Source organism: Heterodontus francisci, chromosome 43 (assembly GCF_036365525.1).
Source record: "Heterodontus francisci isolate sHetFra1 chromosome 43, sHetFra1.hap1, whole genome shotgun sequence".
NCBI classification, from domain to species: domain Eukaryota; kingdom Metazoa; phylum Chordata; class Chondrichthyes; order Heterodontiformes; family Heterodontidae; genus Heterodontus; species Heterodontus francisci.
Window position 1 is genome coordinate 28,072,527 of NC_090413.1, and position 17,235 is coordinate 28,089,761.

The window sequence follows — 17,235 nt, forward strand, 5'->3', positions numbered from 1 at the left end:
CCATTGAAGGGGCAGGTGATAAATTTCAGTCTGAAACGGCCGACCCACTTATCCTGAGACAACGAGCTCCAGTTCTAGACTCTCCAACTAGGGGAAACAGCAGCCACATTGGTGGGATTTTAGCCAAAGTGGACGGTGTGTGTGGGGTCACTTTACAAACTGATCATAGTTGGGTTAATTGTGGAGCGCAGCAAGAGGTTCAAACTCTGCTCTGCTCAGACAGTCAGTTCAGAGATCAATGTCCTTTCTGCTCGGTGGGAACAGCTCCTCCCAGAACACCCACACTTGAATTCATTCTCAGGATGTAGGTGTTGCTAGTAACACGGGGTCCTGAAGAGCAGGGTAGTTACACTTGCATATGAATTAAAAGGCAACATGAAGGCGCCACGAGGAAGAGACAGCAAGTTTTCTGGGGAGGGGGCGGGACTAGGAAGAATAAAATACAGAGGCCACTTCACACAATGTGTTGAATAATTAGTCTATGTTTTATCTCAACTCCATCTTCCTGCCCTATCCCTCGATTCGCATAGAGCCCAAAAATCTAATCAACCTCAACCCGGAATATGCTCAATGACTGTTTAATGAAGATAGTTAACGATAGTATCAAACTTAAAGAAAAAGCCAATAATTGTGCAAAGATAGGAAGCAGGTCAGAAGATTAGACAGAATATAAAAAACAGCAAAGAATGACTAAAAGATTGATAAGGAAGGTAAAATTAGAGTACGAGAGAAAGTTAGCTAAAAATATAAAGACACAGTGGCGCAGTGGTTAGCACTGCAGCCTCACAGCTCCAGCGACCTGGGTTCGATTCTGGGTACAGCCGGTGCGGAGATTGCAAGTTCTCCCTGTGATCGCTTGGGTTTCTGCCGGGTGCTCCAGTTTCCTCCCACAGCCAAATACTTGCAGGTTTATCGGTAAATTGGCCATTATAAATTGCCCCTAGTGTAGGTAGGTGGTGGGGAATATGGGATTACTGCAGGGTTAGTGTAAAAAATGGGTGGTTGTTGGTCGGCACAGACTCGGTGGGCTGAAGGGCCTGTTTCAGTGCTGTATCTCTAAATAAATATAGTAAGAGTTTCTATAGAAATTTTAAAAAGAAAAGTTAAAGTGAGCATTGGTCCTATAGAAAATGAATCTGGGAAATTAATAATGGATAATAAAGAGATGGCAGATGAATTGAACAGATATTTTGCATCAGTCTTCACTATTGAGGATACAAGTAACATCCCAGTATCAGCTGTAAGTCAGGAAATGGATGGGAGGGAGGAACTCAAGAAAATTACAATCACCAGGGAAGTGGTACTGAACAAATTGTTGGATCTGCAGGCTGACAAGTCCCCGGGTCCTGATAGACTGAGTCTTAAAAGAAGCGGCTAGTGAGATAGTTGATGCGTTAGTTTTAATTTTCCAAAATTCCCTAGATTCAGGGAAGGTTCTGCTAGACTGGAAAATAGCAAATAGAACATAGAACATTACAGCGCAGTACAGGCCCTTCGGCCCTCGATGTTGCGCCAACCTGTGAAACCATCTGACCTACACTATTCCATTTTCATCCATATGTCTATCCAATGACCACTTAAATGCCCTTAAAGTTGGCGAGTCTACTACTGTTGCAGGCAGGGCGTTCCACGCCCCTACTACTGAGTAAAGAAACTACCTCTGACATCTGTCCTATATCTATCACCCCTCAACTTAAAGCTATGTCCCCTCGTGTTTGCCATCACCATCCGAGGAAAAAGACTCTCACTATCCACCCTATCTAACCCTCTGATTATCTTATATGTCTCTATTAAGTCACCTCTCCTCCTCCTTCTCTCTAACGAAAACAACCTCAAGTCCCTCAGCCTTTCCTCGTAAGATCTTCCCTCCATACCAGGCAACATCCTAGTAAATCTCCTCTGCACCCTTTCCAAAGCTTCCACATCCTTCCTATAATGCAGTGACCAGAACTGCACGCAATACTCCAGGTGCGGCCGCACCAGAGTTTTGTACAGCTGCAGCATGACCTCGTGGCTCCGAAACTCGATCCCCCTACTAATAAAAGCTAACACACCATATGCCTTCTTAACAGCCCTATTAACCTGGGTGGCAACTTTCAGGGATTTATGTACCTGGACACCAAGATCTCTCTGCTCATCTACACTACCAAGAATCTTCCCATTAGCCCAGTACTCTGCATTCCTGTTACTCCTTCCAAAGTGAATCACCTCACACTTTTCCGCATTAAACTCCATTTGCCATCTCTCAGCCCAGCTCTGCAGCCTATCTATGTCCCTCTGTAACCTACAACATCCTTCGGCACTATCCACAACTCCACCAACCTTCGTGTCATCCGCAAATTTACTAACCCACCCTTCTACACCCTCATCCAGGTCATTTATAAAAATGACAAACAGCAGTGGCCCCAAAACAGATCCTTGCGGTACACCACTAGTAACTAAACTCCAGGATGAACATTTGCCATCAACCACCACCCTCTGTCTTCTTTCAGCTAGCCAATTTCTGATCCAAAGCTCTAAGTCACCTTCAATCCCATACTTCCGTATTTTCTGCAATAGCCTACCGTGGGGAACCTTATCAAACGCCTTACTGAAATCCATATACACCACATCCACTGCTTTACCCTCATCCACCTGTTTGGTCACCTTCTCGAAAAACTCAATAAGGTTTGTGAGGCACGACCTACCCTTCACAAAACCGTGCTGACTATCGCTAATGAACATTCTTTTCAAGATGATTATAAATCCTATCTCTTATAACCTTTTCCAACATTTTACCCACAACCGAAGTAAGGCTCACAGGTCTATAATTACCAGGGCTGTCTCTACTCCCCTTCTTGAACAAGGGGACAACATTTGCTATCCTTCAGTCTTCCGGAACTATTCCTGTCGACAATGACAACATAAAGATCAAGGACAAAGGCTCTGCAATCTCCTCCCTGGCGTCCCAGAGAATCCTAGGATAAATCCCATCTGGCCCAGGGGACTTATCTATTTTCACTTTCCAAAATTGCTAACACCTCCTCCTTGTGAACCTCAATCCCATCGAGCCTAGTAGTCTGTATCTCAGTAATCTCCTCGACAACATTTTCTTTCTCTACTGTAAATACTGACGAAAAATATTCATTTAACGCTTCCCCTATCTCCTCTGATTCCACACACAACTTCCCACTACTATCCTTGATTGGCCCTAATCTAACTCCAGTCATTCTTTTATTCCTGATATACCTATAGAAAACCTTAGGGTTTTCCTTGATCCTATCCGCCAATGACTTCTCGTGTCCTCTCCTCGCTCTTCTAAGCTCTCCCTTTAGATCCTTCCTGGCTAGCTTGTAACGCTCAAGCGCCCTAACTGATCCTTCACGTCTCATCCTAATATAAGCCTTCTTCTTCCTCTTGACAAGCGCTTCAACTTCTTTAGTAAACCACGGCTCCCTCGCTCGACAACTTCCTCCCTGCCTCACAGGTACATACTTATCAAGGACACGCAGTAGCTGCTCCTTGAATAAGCTCCACATTTCAATTATGCCCATCCCCTGCAGTTTCCTTCCCCATCCTAAATCTTGCCTAATCGCATCATAATTTCCTTTCCCCCAGCTATAATTCTTGCCCTGCGGTATATACCTGTCCCTGCCCATCGCTAAGGTAAACCTAACCGAATTGTGATCACTATTAAAACCTACAAGAAAACCTTTCGCTCACTGGTTATTTGAAAAATACTCCAGGGACTAAACTCTTAATACAAATACACTTACTGCGGTCAAGTGGGGAGTTGAACAGTGAGAACCACCGACGTCAGACCATGTGGCTGTAATAATATCAATGGCAACAGAAAATAGGTGATGGCTCCAGGAAGGAGATGAGGAACACAGTGGCGGCACAGTGGCGCAGTGGTTAGCACTGCAGCCTCACAGCTCCAGGGACCCGGGTTCAATTCCGGGTACTGCCTGTGCGGAGTTTGCACGTTCTCCCTGTGTCTGCGTGGGTTTCCTCCGGGTGCTCCGGTTTCCTCCCACATGCCAAAGACTTGCAGGTTGATAGGTTAATTGGCCATTATAAATTGCCCCTAGTATAGGTAGTTGGTAGGGAAATATATAGGGACAGGTGGGGATGTGATAGGAATACGGGATTAGTGTAGGATTAGTATAAATGGGTGTTTGATGGTCGGCACAGACTCGGTGGGCCGAAGGGCCTGTTAAAGTGCTGTATCTCTAAACTAAACTAAACTATCACCAAAGTGCTCACCTACATCTAAATCTAACACCTGGCCGGGTTCATTACCCATTACCCAAATGTAACTCCTTTATTGAAAAAGAGAGACAAAAAGCAGGAAACCACAGACCAGTTAGCTTAACATCTGTCTTAGGGAAAATATTAGATGCCATTATTAAAGACATTACAGCAGGGCATTTAGAAAAATTCAAGGTAATCAAGCAGAGTCAACATGGTTTTGTTAAAGGGAAATCATGTTTAACCAATTTATTGGAGTTTTTTGAGGGAGTTACATGTGCTGTAGATGAAGGGGAACTGGTGGATGTATTGTACTTAGAAAGCATTTGATAAGGTGCCATATCAAAGGTTATTGCAACAAAATAAAAGCTGATGGTGTAGGGGTAACATATTGGCATGGATAGAAGATTGACTAGCTAACAGGAAACAGTAGGCATAAATAGGTCATTTTCTGGTTGGCAACAGATTAATGACCAGATAACGTATTTTATTGATGTTCGTTAGGGAATAAATATTGGCCAGGACACTGGGAGAACACAGGGACGGCACAGTGGCGCAGTGGTTAGCACCGCAGCCTCACAGCTCCAGGGACCCAGGTTCGATTCCGGGTACTGCCTGTGTGGAGTTTGCAAGTTCTCCCTGTGTCTGCGTGGGTTTTCTGCGGGTGCTCCGGTTTCCTCCCACAAGCCAAAAGACTTGCAGGTTGATAGGTAAATTGGCCATTATAAATTGTCACTAGTTTAGGTAGGTGGTAGGGAAATATAGGGACAGGTGGGGATGTTTGGTAGGAATATGGGATTAGTGTAGGATTAGTATAAATGGGTGGTTGATGTTCGGCACAGACTCGGTGGGCCGAAGGGCCTGTTTCAGTGCTGTATCTCTAATCTAAATGGGTCATTTTCCGGTTGGCAAGATGTAACGAGTGTTGTGCCACAGGGATCTGCGCTGGGGCCTCAACCTTTTACAATTTATATAAACGACTTCGATGAAGAGACTGAAGGTATGGTTGCTAAATTTGCTGATGACAAAAAGATAGGTAGGAAAGTAGTTTGTGAAGAGGGCATGAGGCTACAAAGGGATATAGATAGGTTAAGTGAGTGGGCAAAAATCTGGCAGATTGAGTATAATGTGGGAAAATGCCAAGTTGTCCATTTTGGCAGGAAGAATAAAAAAGCATATTACCTAAATGGTGAGAGATTGCGGAGCTCTGAGACACAGAAGGATCTGGGTGTCCTAGTGCATGAATCACAAAAGGTTAGTATGCAGGTACAGCAAGTAATTAGGAAAGCTAATAGAATGTTAGCCTTTATTGCGAGGGGAATTGAATACAAAAGTAGGAAGGTTATGCTTCAGCTATTCAGGGCATTGGTGAGACCACATCTGGAGTACTGTGTACAGTACTGGTCACCTTATTTAAGGAAGCAGTTCAAAGGTTTACTAGACTGATATAAAAACAAGAAACACTGGAAATACTCAGCAGGTCTGGCAGCATCTGTGGAGAAAGAAGCAGAGAAGCAGGGTCACTGATCTGAAACGTTAACTCTGCTTCTTTCTCCACAGATCTGCTAAGTATTTCCAGTGTTTCTTGATTTTACTTTACATTTCCAGCATCCGCAGTATTTTGCTTTTATTTTACTAGTCTAATACCTGGAATGGGTGGGCTGTCTTATGAGGAAAGATTGGACAGGCTAGGCTTGTATCCGCTGGAATTTAGAAGAGTAAGAGGCGACTTGATTGAAACATATAAGATCCTGAGGGGTCTTGACAGGGTGGATGTGGAAAGGATGTTTCCCCTTGTGGGAGAATTTAGAACTAGAAGTCACTATTTAAAAATGAGTCGCCCATTTAAGACAGAGATGAGGAGAAATTTCTTCTCTCAGGGTCGTGAGTCTTTGGAATTCTCTTCCTCAAAAGGCAGTGGAAGCAGAGTCTTTGAATATTTTTAAAGCAGAGGTAAATAGATTCTTGATAAGCAAGGGGGTGGAAGGTTATCGGGGGTCGGTGAAAATGTGGAGTAACCAGTTCAGCCATGAACTTATTGAATGGCGGAGCAGGCTCAAGGGGCCGAGTGGCCTACTCCTGCTCCTAATTCATATGTTCGCATGTTTTAAGCCAGTGACCTCAACACGGATTATGTCTTGTCTTTATCTTCATGTTCTAGATTCAAGGAGAAGGAACAGAAGATGATGTTTTCCAAAATATCACTGCGATTATCGATGAGCTTTAGCAGCTGAGACTGTAGTCGAGAAATCCTGCAAGTGCCACCCTGGGATCAGATTACTCACAGTTTGCATCGAGTTTTTTATTCCGTGGCTGCTTAGAAGGATTTACCAGGATCCACAGCACCAATAAAATGAGGGTTTAAAAACTCCTAGATAACTTTCACCCACAGCCATTTAGAAACTAATGTTCTATGCCAGTGATTTTGTGTGTATACGTTCATTATAAACAGGAGGGATGAATTACAGAATCTTTTCTTTTTAAACAAAAGATCTTATATTTACCCACATCAATTGTCCTGAGCTGAGATCTGATCAAGGAGCAACGCAAGGCTCCATTCTAATTCTTGTAACATGACTTAGCCCCAGAGCAGCACCAAAACCAGGGGCCAGGTACACAATATACCTGATACATTGGATAGAGGCTCAATATCCTGCTTTCTTCCAAACGACTGTGTTAATTGTAACTAGGGGTCCTCAACAAGAGGCTTCAAATAAATGGGTCCTAATCCAGTTAGTAACACTCCTGTGTGTGTTAGCCATTGTGTAACACACTCTGATCTGTGCTTCATTTTGTGTATAACAGTACAACAGGTATGTTAACCAGTCACACTGGACTAGTGTGTTATTCTGCATAAAACTCTTTGATGTGCATTATCCTGGTTATAACACATAGTAGCCTCTGCATTATATTACATGCAAGATATGTTGCAGGCAGCCGCTAAGCCAGTGTGTGTGTGTATATATCACACTGCAGGCTGTGTAATACCTCATAACAGATTGCAAGCTGTAGTATCCCATATACACACTGAAGTGTACCTGTTATCCTGCATATGTGAATTTAGCACGCATTGGGCTGTGTATTATAATGAGTGTTATCCTGTATCTAATCCACAGCACTTACTCTTCGAGCCTGGACGTCAATAATAAAACAGCAAGAGAAGTAGAGAAACTGACCCATCACAACAGCCCATGAATAAGAAATGTGGACTCCAAAATAAAAGCTTCCTGCCAAATTTGTAAACTAAAAATATTGTGATCTCCTCTGAGTAAATGTGTCCCTGTGGTACCCAGCCATGAAAAGCAGGAATGTTCCACATTTGACCCCAACCCCCAAACGTAGCTGATCCCTCCAGCCAAATTGCTTTAATTTACACCCAGTGGCTAGACGTGGGGTACAAAATGAGCCCCCCCCCCCCACCACCCGGTGTGGAGGATCTTGCTGGATAGGGCAAGTAGGATGAGGACAGAATTGGCTTCACCTACGATCCTTCCAAAACAAATGGTGCCTCCCAAGGACGAACAGCCTGCTTCCATTTACAGATGGTCAGGCGGGTGAGGTTGCTCTTGCCTGTGAACCAGTACCACAGCTTCAGGAGAGAAGGGGAGAAAACTGAAGTTGCTAATTGCCTAAAGCCACCCAACGGGGCTGTGACTGAGGCCCCAAGGCGCTGAATTACACAGACACCCATGCTCCTCCAGCTGCTGCCAGGGAATCTCTGCTGTGTGCTGGAGGGCAGGATATCAGCCCATTGGACTGATAATGTAAGCTTGCATGTGGTACAATGGCAGCCAGGGAAACAAGCAACAAGAGAGAAACAAGCAACAAGAGAGAATCAGTTCTCATCAATACTAAAGACAAAAATAATGCTGTTAGAGCTCAGCTCCCATAAGCAGCTGATTCTTATAATCTTCATGAAATGCACAGGGCAAGGCACATTGCATTTTTTAAGACTCTAAACTTGAAATAAAATTTGTCTGGTTTAAGGTGGGGGGGATTTTGTGATTATTTGTTTAAAGCTGATTTTTCTTGAACAAATCTGTGACAATAAAAAAAAGTGTTCTAAAACATCTTAGTCAGAATTTATTTCATTGCACTCGTAACTCAACCACCTACAGGCAGTTGATAAATATAAATTTCTCAGACATGCACACAATAACAGCGGCACAGTGGGTAGCACTCTTATGGCTGAGCCAAAGATTGAGTTCAGACCCCCTTCTAGAGACTTGAGGACATAACAGCAGTACTGAGGGAGTGCTGTCTTTCAGACAAAAACTTAAACCGAAACCTTGTTTGCCCTGTCAGGGGATGCAAGATTCCCTGGCACTATTTGAACAGCGGGGAGTTTTCCCAGTGTCCTCACCTCGCACAAAGAGAGATGAATTACCTGGGCATGTATCCCATTGTTTTTTGGGATATTGCTCTGGAGAAATTCTTTGAATTATGTTGGGTTTCTCTAACTGACAACACAAAGAATTTTGTTGAAGCACTTTGGACCAACCCGAGGTTGAGAAAGGCAAGTTACAAACACAACGCAAGCTCAAGGAACAGCACCTCATTTACCAATTAGGCACACTACAGCCTGCCGGACTGAACTTCGAATTCAATAATTTCAGAGCATGACAGCCCCCCACCCCTTTTATTTTCAGTTTTTTTTAAAATTTTAGTTTGCTTCAAAATTCATTTTTCTTACCATGTGCCTGCCCACTGTTTTTTTTTCATGCTTGTGCTTTGGGCCAGAGCTGTTCATTGTTCTGACGATTAACACCCCCTCTGCACTAACGCATTGTCTTTCAACACACCATTAACATACTGTTTGCCTTTGCTCCATGACCTTCTGGTCAGTTACTCTCTGTGACCCTGTCCTATCAACACCTTCACCTTTGTTATCTCTTGCCCCACCCCCACTTTATTTGCTTAAAACCTTTTACATTTCTAACCTTTGCCAGGTCTGATGAAGGGTCACTGACCTGAAACATTAACTCTGCTTCTCTCTCCACAGATGCTGCCAGACCTGAATATTTCCAGCATTTCTCGTTTTTATTTCAGATTTCCAGTATCTGCTGTATTTTGCTTTTATGTTATAAACACAAACGCAAGATTTTTTAATAGATTTTGTTTGGAAATAATGTATAGCAACCGTACAGCTTGCAGTGTAGATTGGAAATGATTTGTCTGGTTGCACACACTCTGGAAATTGGACATTGGCATAATTTGACAACAGCCCTCAGGGGTGAGCTGAGACAGGTATAGTCAGCTGCAGGAGCCCAGACTACATGCATACAAACATACAAATTAGGAGCAGGAGTAGGCCACTCAGCCCTTCAAGCCTGCTCCACCATTCAATAAGTTCATGGCTGAACTGATTACTCCACATTTCCACCTACCCCCGATAACCTTCCACCCCTTTGCTTATCAAGAATTTATCGACCTCTACCTTAAAAATATTGAAAGACTCTGCTTCCACCGCCTTTTGAGGAAGAGAATTCCAAAAATACACGACCCTCTGACAGAAAAAAATTTTCATCTGCCTTAAATGGACGACCCCTAGTTTGAGATTCTCCCACAAGGGGAAACATCGTTTCCACATCCACCCTGTCAAGACCCCTCAGAATCTTATATGTTTCTATCAAATTGCCTCTTACTCTTCTAAATTCCAGTGGATACAAGCCTGTTTGTCCAATCTTTCCTCCTAAGACAGGCCACCCATTGCAGGTATTAGTCTAGTAAACCTTCTCTGTACTGCCTCCAATGCATTTACATCCTTCCTTAAATAAGGAGACCATACTGTACACAGTACTCCAGATGTCGTCTGACCAATGCCCTGTACAGCTGAAGCATAACCTCCCTACTTTTGTATTCAATTCCCCTCGCAATAAATGATAACATTCTATTAGCTTTCCTAATTACTTGCTGTACCTGCATGCTAACCTTTTGCGATTCATGCACTAGGATACCCAGATCTCCTCTGCATCTCAGAGCTCTGCAATCTCTCACCATTTAGATATGCTTCTTTTTTATTCTTCCTGCCAAAGTGGACAATTTCACACTTTCCCACATTATACTCCATTTGCCAGGTTTTTCCCACTCACTTAACCTATCTATATCCCTTTGTAGCCTCCTTATGTCCTCTTCACAAGTTACTTTCTGACCTTTGTGTCATCAGCAAATTCAGTAACCATACCTTCGGTCCCTTCATCCAAGTCATTTAAATAAATTGTAAAAAGTTGAGGTCCCAGCACAGATCCCTGTGGCACACCACTCGTTACATCTTGCCAACCAGAAAATGACCTATTGATGCCTACTCTGTTTACTGTTAGCTAGCCAATCTTCTATCCATGCCCCCTACATGTTACCCCCTACACCTGGGCTTTTATTTTCTGCAGTAACCTTTGATGTGGCACCTTATCAAATGCCTTCTGGGCTGTTGCTCTTTCAGGGGAGTAATATGGACTTGCTCACATTTGAATCTCCTCTTGGTTTGAATGGGACATGAGTCACGTAGACATGCAGGTTTGCACATCTGCCATTGCGAACCTCGAGGCGATGCATTGCCCTTGCCAACCCAAACAGCTGCAGGCTGTGTAACAGAGCAGGTCACAAACAGTCTGCACCCAGAACATGGGCAGGACCAGCAGTATGGGCCCTACACTGGCAACCTACAAGTTTACAATAAAAACACAAAATGCTGGAAACACTCACCAGGTCTGGCAGCATCTATGGAAAGAGAAACAGTTCACATTTCAAGTCTTGTTCTGATTAAAGATCATAGACCTGAAACATTAAAATAAAAGCAAAATACTGCAGATGCTGGAAATCTGAAAAAAAAATTCTGGAAATGCTCAGCAGGTCTGGCAGCATCTGTGGAGAGAGAAGCAGATTTAACGTTTCAAGTCCGTGACCTTAAATCAGAACTGGCAAAGGTTAGAAAAGTAATGGGTTTTAAGCAAATAAAGCAGGGGTGGGGCAAGTGATAACAAAGGAGGTGTAGATAGGACAGGGTCACAGAATAACTGACCAGAAGGTCATGAAGCAAAGGCAAACGGTATGTTAATGGTGTGGTGAAATACAAAGAGTTAGTGCAGAGAGGGTGTTAATCGCCAGACAAATAAACAGCTCTGGTCTTAGGCACAAGCATGAAAAAAATAGTGGGCAGGCACATGGTAAAAAAATGAATGATGAAACAAATTAAAATAAAAAAATAAAAACAAAAATAAAGGGGGGCCCATCATGCTCTGAAATTATTGAACTCAATGTTCAGTCCGGTAAGCTGTCGTGTGCCTAATCGGTAAATGAGATGCTGTTCCTCGAGCTTGCGTTGACGTTCACTGGAACAGTGCAACAAGCCCAGGACAGAAATGTGGGCATGAGAGCAGGAGGGAGTGTTGAAATGGCAAGCAACCGGAAGCTCGGGGTCATGCTCTCAGACCGAGCGAAGGTGTTGTGCAAAGCAGTCACCCAATCTGCACTTGGTCTCCCCAATATAGAAGAGACCGCATTGTGATTAGCGAATACAGTATACTACATCGAAAGTAGTACAAATAAATCACTGCTTCACCTGAAAGGAGTGTTTGGGGCCTTGAATGGTGAGGTGGTGGTAAATGGTCAGGTATTATACCTCCTGCAATTACATGGGAAGGTGCGGTTGGAAGGGGACGAGCTGTTAGGGGTAATGGAGGAGTGGACCAGGGTGTCGCAGAACGAACAATCCCTTCGGAATGCTGACAGAGGAGGGGCGGGGAAGAAGCGTTTGGTAGTGGCATCACGCTAGATGTGGCAGAAATGGCGGAGGATGATCCTTTGGATGCAGAGGCTGGTGGGGTGTAAAGTGAGGACAAGGGGAACCCTGTCATGGTTCTGGGAAGGGGTGAGGGTAGAGGTGCGGGAAATAGGCTGGACACGGTTGAGGGCCCAGTCAACCACAGTGGGGGGGGTGGGGGGAATCCTCAGTTGAGGAAAAAGGAAGACATATCAGAAGTGTTGTTGTGGAAGGTTGCATCATCAGAGCAGATGTATCAGACGGAGAAACTGGGAAAATGGAATGGAGTCCTTACAGGAGACAGGGTATGAAGGCACGTAGTCGAGGTAGCTGATGGAGTCGGTGGGCTTATAATGAGTATTAGTAGACAGCCTATCCCCAGAGATGGAGATAGAGAAGTCGAGGCAGGGAAGGGAAGTGTCGGAGATGGACCATGTAAAAGGTGAGAGAAGGGTGGAAATTGGAAGCAAAGTTGAAAAAGCTTTCCAGTTTGGGGCGGGAGCAGGAAACGGCACCGATACGTAGCGGGAAAAAAAAGTTGGGGGAGGGGGCCTGAGTAAGACTGGAATAAGGAATGTTCGACATATCCCATAAAAAGACTGGCATAACTAGGACCCATGTGGGTATCCACAGCAACACCTTTTACTTGAAGGAAGTGAGTGGAGATGGAGAAGTTGTTCAATGTGAGAACAAGTTCAGCCAGGCGGTGGATGGAGACTGGTTGGGCCTCTGTTCAAGGAAGAAGCGGAGAGCCCTCAAACCATCATGGTGGGAGATGGAGATGTAGAGATTGGACATCCATAGTGAAGAGGTGGTGGTTTGGGCCAGGAAACTGGAATGTCAAAATGAGGAAGGGCGTCAGAAGAGTCACAGAAGTAGGCGGGAAGAGACTGGACCAGGGGAGAAAAGAGAAAGTTACGATAGGAAGAAATAAATCCACAGCATTTTGGGGCAGGAATAGGCTCAAATAATGGGTCTGCCGGGACAGTCCTGTTTGTGGATTTTGGGAAGGAGGTAGAAGCGGGCTGTCTGGGGTTGCGGGACAATGAGGTTGGATGCTGCAGAGGGAAGCTCTCCGGAGATGAGGTCAGTGACAGTCCTGTGGACAGGAGCTTGATGTTCGGTGGTGGGGTCATAGTCCAAGGGGAAGTCGGAAGAAGTGTCAGAGAGTTGGCGCTCAGCCTCTGCAAGGTAGAGGTTGGTACGCAAGACAACAACACCACCCTTGTCTGCAGGTTTGATGACAATGTCAGGGTTAGACCTGAGAGAATGGAGTGCCTCAAGTTCACAGGGAGACAGGTTAGAATGAGTAAGGGGAACAGAGAAATTGAGATGGCCAATGTCTTGCCGACAGTTTTCAATGAAAAGAGCAAGAGCGGGTAAGAGGCCAGAGGGAGGGAGAATGCTGGAGGCAGGTGAATGAGTCTGCTGGTTGGGGGAAGGACTCCTGGTCAAAAAAGTGAGCCCAGAGGTGAAAGAGGAGATCAACATCATGCCGAATGCAAAATTCATTGAGGTGGGGACGAAAGGGGATAAAACGGAGTTCTTTGTTGAGTAGATTGTGCAGCATCAGAAAGGAGAATGTCAGAGGGTATAGTGAATACACGGCAAAGGGTCAGATCAGAAGGGATGGGGTCAGAGGGAAGTGAAGGGAAGGAAGGATCTGGAGGGGCATTAGTCCCCATCAGCTGCTGGAGCTTGCATTCCTTAACATCTGAAAGGAAGAAAAAAAAAGTTTTTTGCAAATGCGTCAGTTAAGTCAAAGGATGAAATGAAACTGCGGAGGAGAATAGTTAGACCTGAAACATCAACTCTTTCTCCACAGATGCGGCCCGACTCGCTGAGTGTTTACAGCGCGTTTGGTTTTTATTTCAGATTTCCAGCATCCACAGTATTTTGTTTGTACCCACAAGTTGAAATTGTTTGAATATATACATGTTTCTAACTTACTAGCGAATATTTAGATTGATCAAATTGGAAGATGAGTGTGTAGAGAATAGATTAGTCCATTCTGTTTACTCCATCTGAACAAGTAGGTGCAATGACGTGTGTACAGTCCAGAAATGTATCTCAATTCCAACACAAGGAGAGGGCACCCTGTACAGCACCAGACGACCTTCCATTTGTCACATCTCCCTGAACCAGAGAGCCAGTTTAATGCCAACTTGTGCCAAACTGTGGCTGTTTTGTGATATAGATCTGTTCCCACTTGGAACTGGAGCCGAAGTTCAATCCAAGAAGTAATTCTACAGCCAATACTGAGTGGAGATATTTATCAGGGCTGAATAAACCCAGATCCAAATCATAGCATCCAGTCCCCTTCTGAAATAAAGAGATCTTATATCCACGGCATAGAATGAGAACTTAACAAGAGAGCTGCCCTTCAATCATAATCTCCACACCGCGGTTACTTGATTGTGCAACAGATAGGTAGGTACTGACCTTTCATTGGGACCTGAGCCTGAATGGAGTCCAGATTCATGGATGATCACCTCTTGCCTCGTGGTCTGTTTCCAGGATGGGGGCAGGCACAAAACGGTGTCTCACTTCTGATGCATGAGCTGAGGAACACGATTGCTACAATAAATCTATTATTCAACCTGTGCTTTGCCGGACCTGGGAGTGCTCGACACTGGCATGAGGCAAAAAAAAAAGGAACTATCCCACAACACAGCACAGATGATCTTCAACTCTTGCACAAAACAAACAGAATTTGAGAGAGATCAGGACTTCTAGTCATGTCTCTAGTAGTTGTTTGATTTTGGGATCTCTCTCTCCATCATGCTTATTGCAACAACAGAATGAGCAGCTGTTTTCTTTATCTTTCAAAAAGTCACAAATGTAAACTGGAAATGCACACAAGCTTACATGATCTACATGAATGGCAGGCAGAACAGGCTTGAGGTGCTGAATGGCCTGTTAGTGTATCTATACACAATACTAGGGTTCATTTTAGCTGGAATGGAGTTACTTTTGTTTCAGCAGCAGATGGCAGAGCTGTTCCAATAGTGTGAAACAGCTACACCTGCTGGTAGAAAGTTGCAGAACTTGAAGTCTGCTGAGGTTTAGTGTTGCGACTGGAGCCCACCAAAACTGGAAACAGAGGCTTGAGGGGCTGAATGGCCTGTTAATGTATCTATACACTGTGCCAGGGATCATTTTAGCTAGAATCGAGTCAAAGATGTCATTGACTCCAAAGTCCTGAATGGGTTCAAATTGCACGTGCTCAGCCACACTAAAACATTGTAACCGTACAACATGAGACTGAACTTAAATGGGTTACTATTCCATTTGGAATTACAATTTGGAGGCAGGTATCCTGTACAATGAAGGAACTCTTTCAGGCCCACACTCTCCCCTCAAGGATACATTGGTCTTGGAAGGGTTGCAGTGCAAGTTTACCAGACTGATACCATGTCTAAAGGGGTTAAAACTGGGAGAATAGGTTGTATGGACTTTGGTTGTATTCTTTCAAGCACAGGAAATATACCTGAAATGGTTAAGTTGAATAAAGGAGTTGACAGGGTAGAGACAGAAACCATTTCCTCAAGTGGGAGAATCCAGTACACTGGCACATCATAAAATTAGAACGTGGCTGTTCAAGGAGTGGTCAGGAATTACTTCTTCACACGAATAAATCTGTAGAAATGTACAACATTCTCCCCCCAAATTGTTGTTGAGGCAGGAGGTCAACTGCAAATTTCAAAACAAATTGCGAAGATTTTTGTTAGGCAAGCATATTAAGGAATAAGGAAACAAGGGGGTGGGCTAGATAGAATTTACATACAGATCAACCATGATCTAACTGAATGGCAGAACAAGCACTAGGGGCCGAATGGCTATCTCCTCTTTGTACATCCTACATGTCCTCCTACGCTCCTGCATGCGGACTAGACCATGAATGAGGCAGGAACTCTCACTCTGAATGCTGACCAGACCTGCATCCATTAGCACAGTATCATGGGCAGTATGGTGGCCTCAGGGTGGAATTGAAGCTAATTTTCAGAGCAGGTGAGACTCAGCAGACATAGGGCCCAAACTGAATGAGTCTCCTGACTTGGGGGGTAAATGTGGTTAATGCTGTGCCAGACAACATGACGACCCCAGCTTCAAATTCTGATCTGTGCAAAGTTTTTATTTATAATTAGTTTCAATCTGCTGGATTGTAACCAGGCTCCAATCAATTACACAATGAAAGAACCTGACCAAACCAGCGGATATAGGTTCAAAGCCAAAATGACAAAGCTCTCCAGATATGCAATGAGTGGGGGGAGCCATAACTGTCCTTATGAGCCACAGGTCAATCTGCATTCCACTTAAGTTTCGACTCCAAACCACCCCCACCCCTCACTCAGTGGCCAGGACCAGGCTCAACTGAGACCCTTACTCCTCCTCCTCTCCCCTGCCCAAAACCAAGGACACAGCCACTGAGAGAGGTGTTGGTTAGCTGCTGTTGTCTGTTGATGATTCCTCAGGAAGCTCCAGCACCTTCAGGAAAGAAAGCGAATTAAAATAAAACAAACTGGCAGGGAACAAGCTCAATGTCTGAAAGAGGAACATACTATTAGAGCCACTGTTTTAATATCATTTATTGTGAAGTGTAAAACGAGCGGTAAAAAGTAAAAACCAAGCTTACATTTTGTTTTTTTTAAACCTTAAACAGACAACAAGATGCAAAAACAGACCAGCAGCCATTTTCAGTGTAATGGATTTGATTTCAAAACCGTACATTGTCTGGAATGTTCAACTATCTTAAACTAAAAGCCGAGTGATCTATATTTAAAATAAAAACAAAGAAAGTATTACCCTGAATTTTTCACTTTTTCCCCCTCCATGTTTTTTTTTTTGTGTTTTTTTCCTCCTATAGATGGACTGAATTTGAAGATGGAGCTGAGCTTACTCTATCTCCTACACTGGCTCAATATGAACATCTTTAAACAGTGATAGGGAACCTAAGCCTACGGATCTTCATCAGTCTGCATCATTGTTAAAAGGAATATTCTTCCCGACGATACTGCAATCGTCCCCCGTTTGCTTCACTGTGTCTGTGGGGAGAGAGAAAATATTTAATGTGGAAATTAGTGGGGTGACACAATAGGGTATCTGTCCCATCAGATAGATGCATTTCTATGGCAAATGAATTTCAATATAGATGTGTGAGGTATTACATTTTGGTTGGAAGGTTAAGGAGGCCACATACTGCTTGGATAATGAGTCTAAATGGGGTAAAAGAACAGAGGGATCTG

At 44.0% G+C, this 17,235-nt stretch overlaps 2 protein-coding genes across 5 annotated transcripts in view; one reads left to right on the top strand and one right to left on the bottom strand.

Moving 5' to 3' along the window:
• LOC137355573 (adenylate kinase isoenzyme 5-like) overlaps positions 1-7,123 on the top strand; it is a 77,961-nt gene extending 70,838 nt beyond the window's left edge. For all 3 annotated transcript variants that reach the window (XM_068020831.1, XM_068020833.1, XM_068020832.1), the window contains exon 14: positions 6,392-7,123. In XM_068020831.1, the coding sequence (XP_067876932.1) occupies positions 6,392-6,457 (66 nt within the window). In that variant the 3' untranslated portion in view covers positions 6,458-7,123. The remainder of the gene's footprint in view (positions 1-6,391) is intronic.
• Positions 7,124-16,560: 9,437 nt separating this feature from the next.
• Positions 16,561-17,235, bottom strand: part of khsrp (KH-type splicing regulatory protein) — a 65,966-nt gene continuing 65,291 nt past the window's right edge. For both annotated transcript variants that reach the window (XM_068021275.1, XM_068021274.1), the window contains one exon: positions 16,561-17,034. In XM_068021275.1, the coding sequence (XP_067877376.1) occupies positions 17,026-17,034 (9 nt within the window). In that variant the 3' untranslated portion in view covers positions 16,561-17,025. The remainder of the gene's footprint in view (positions 17,035-17,235) is intronic.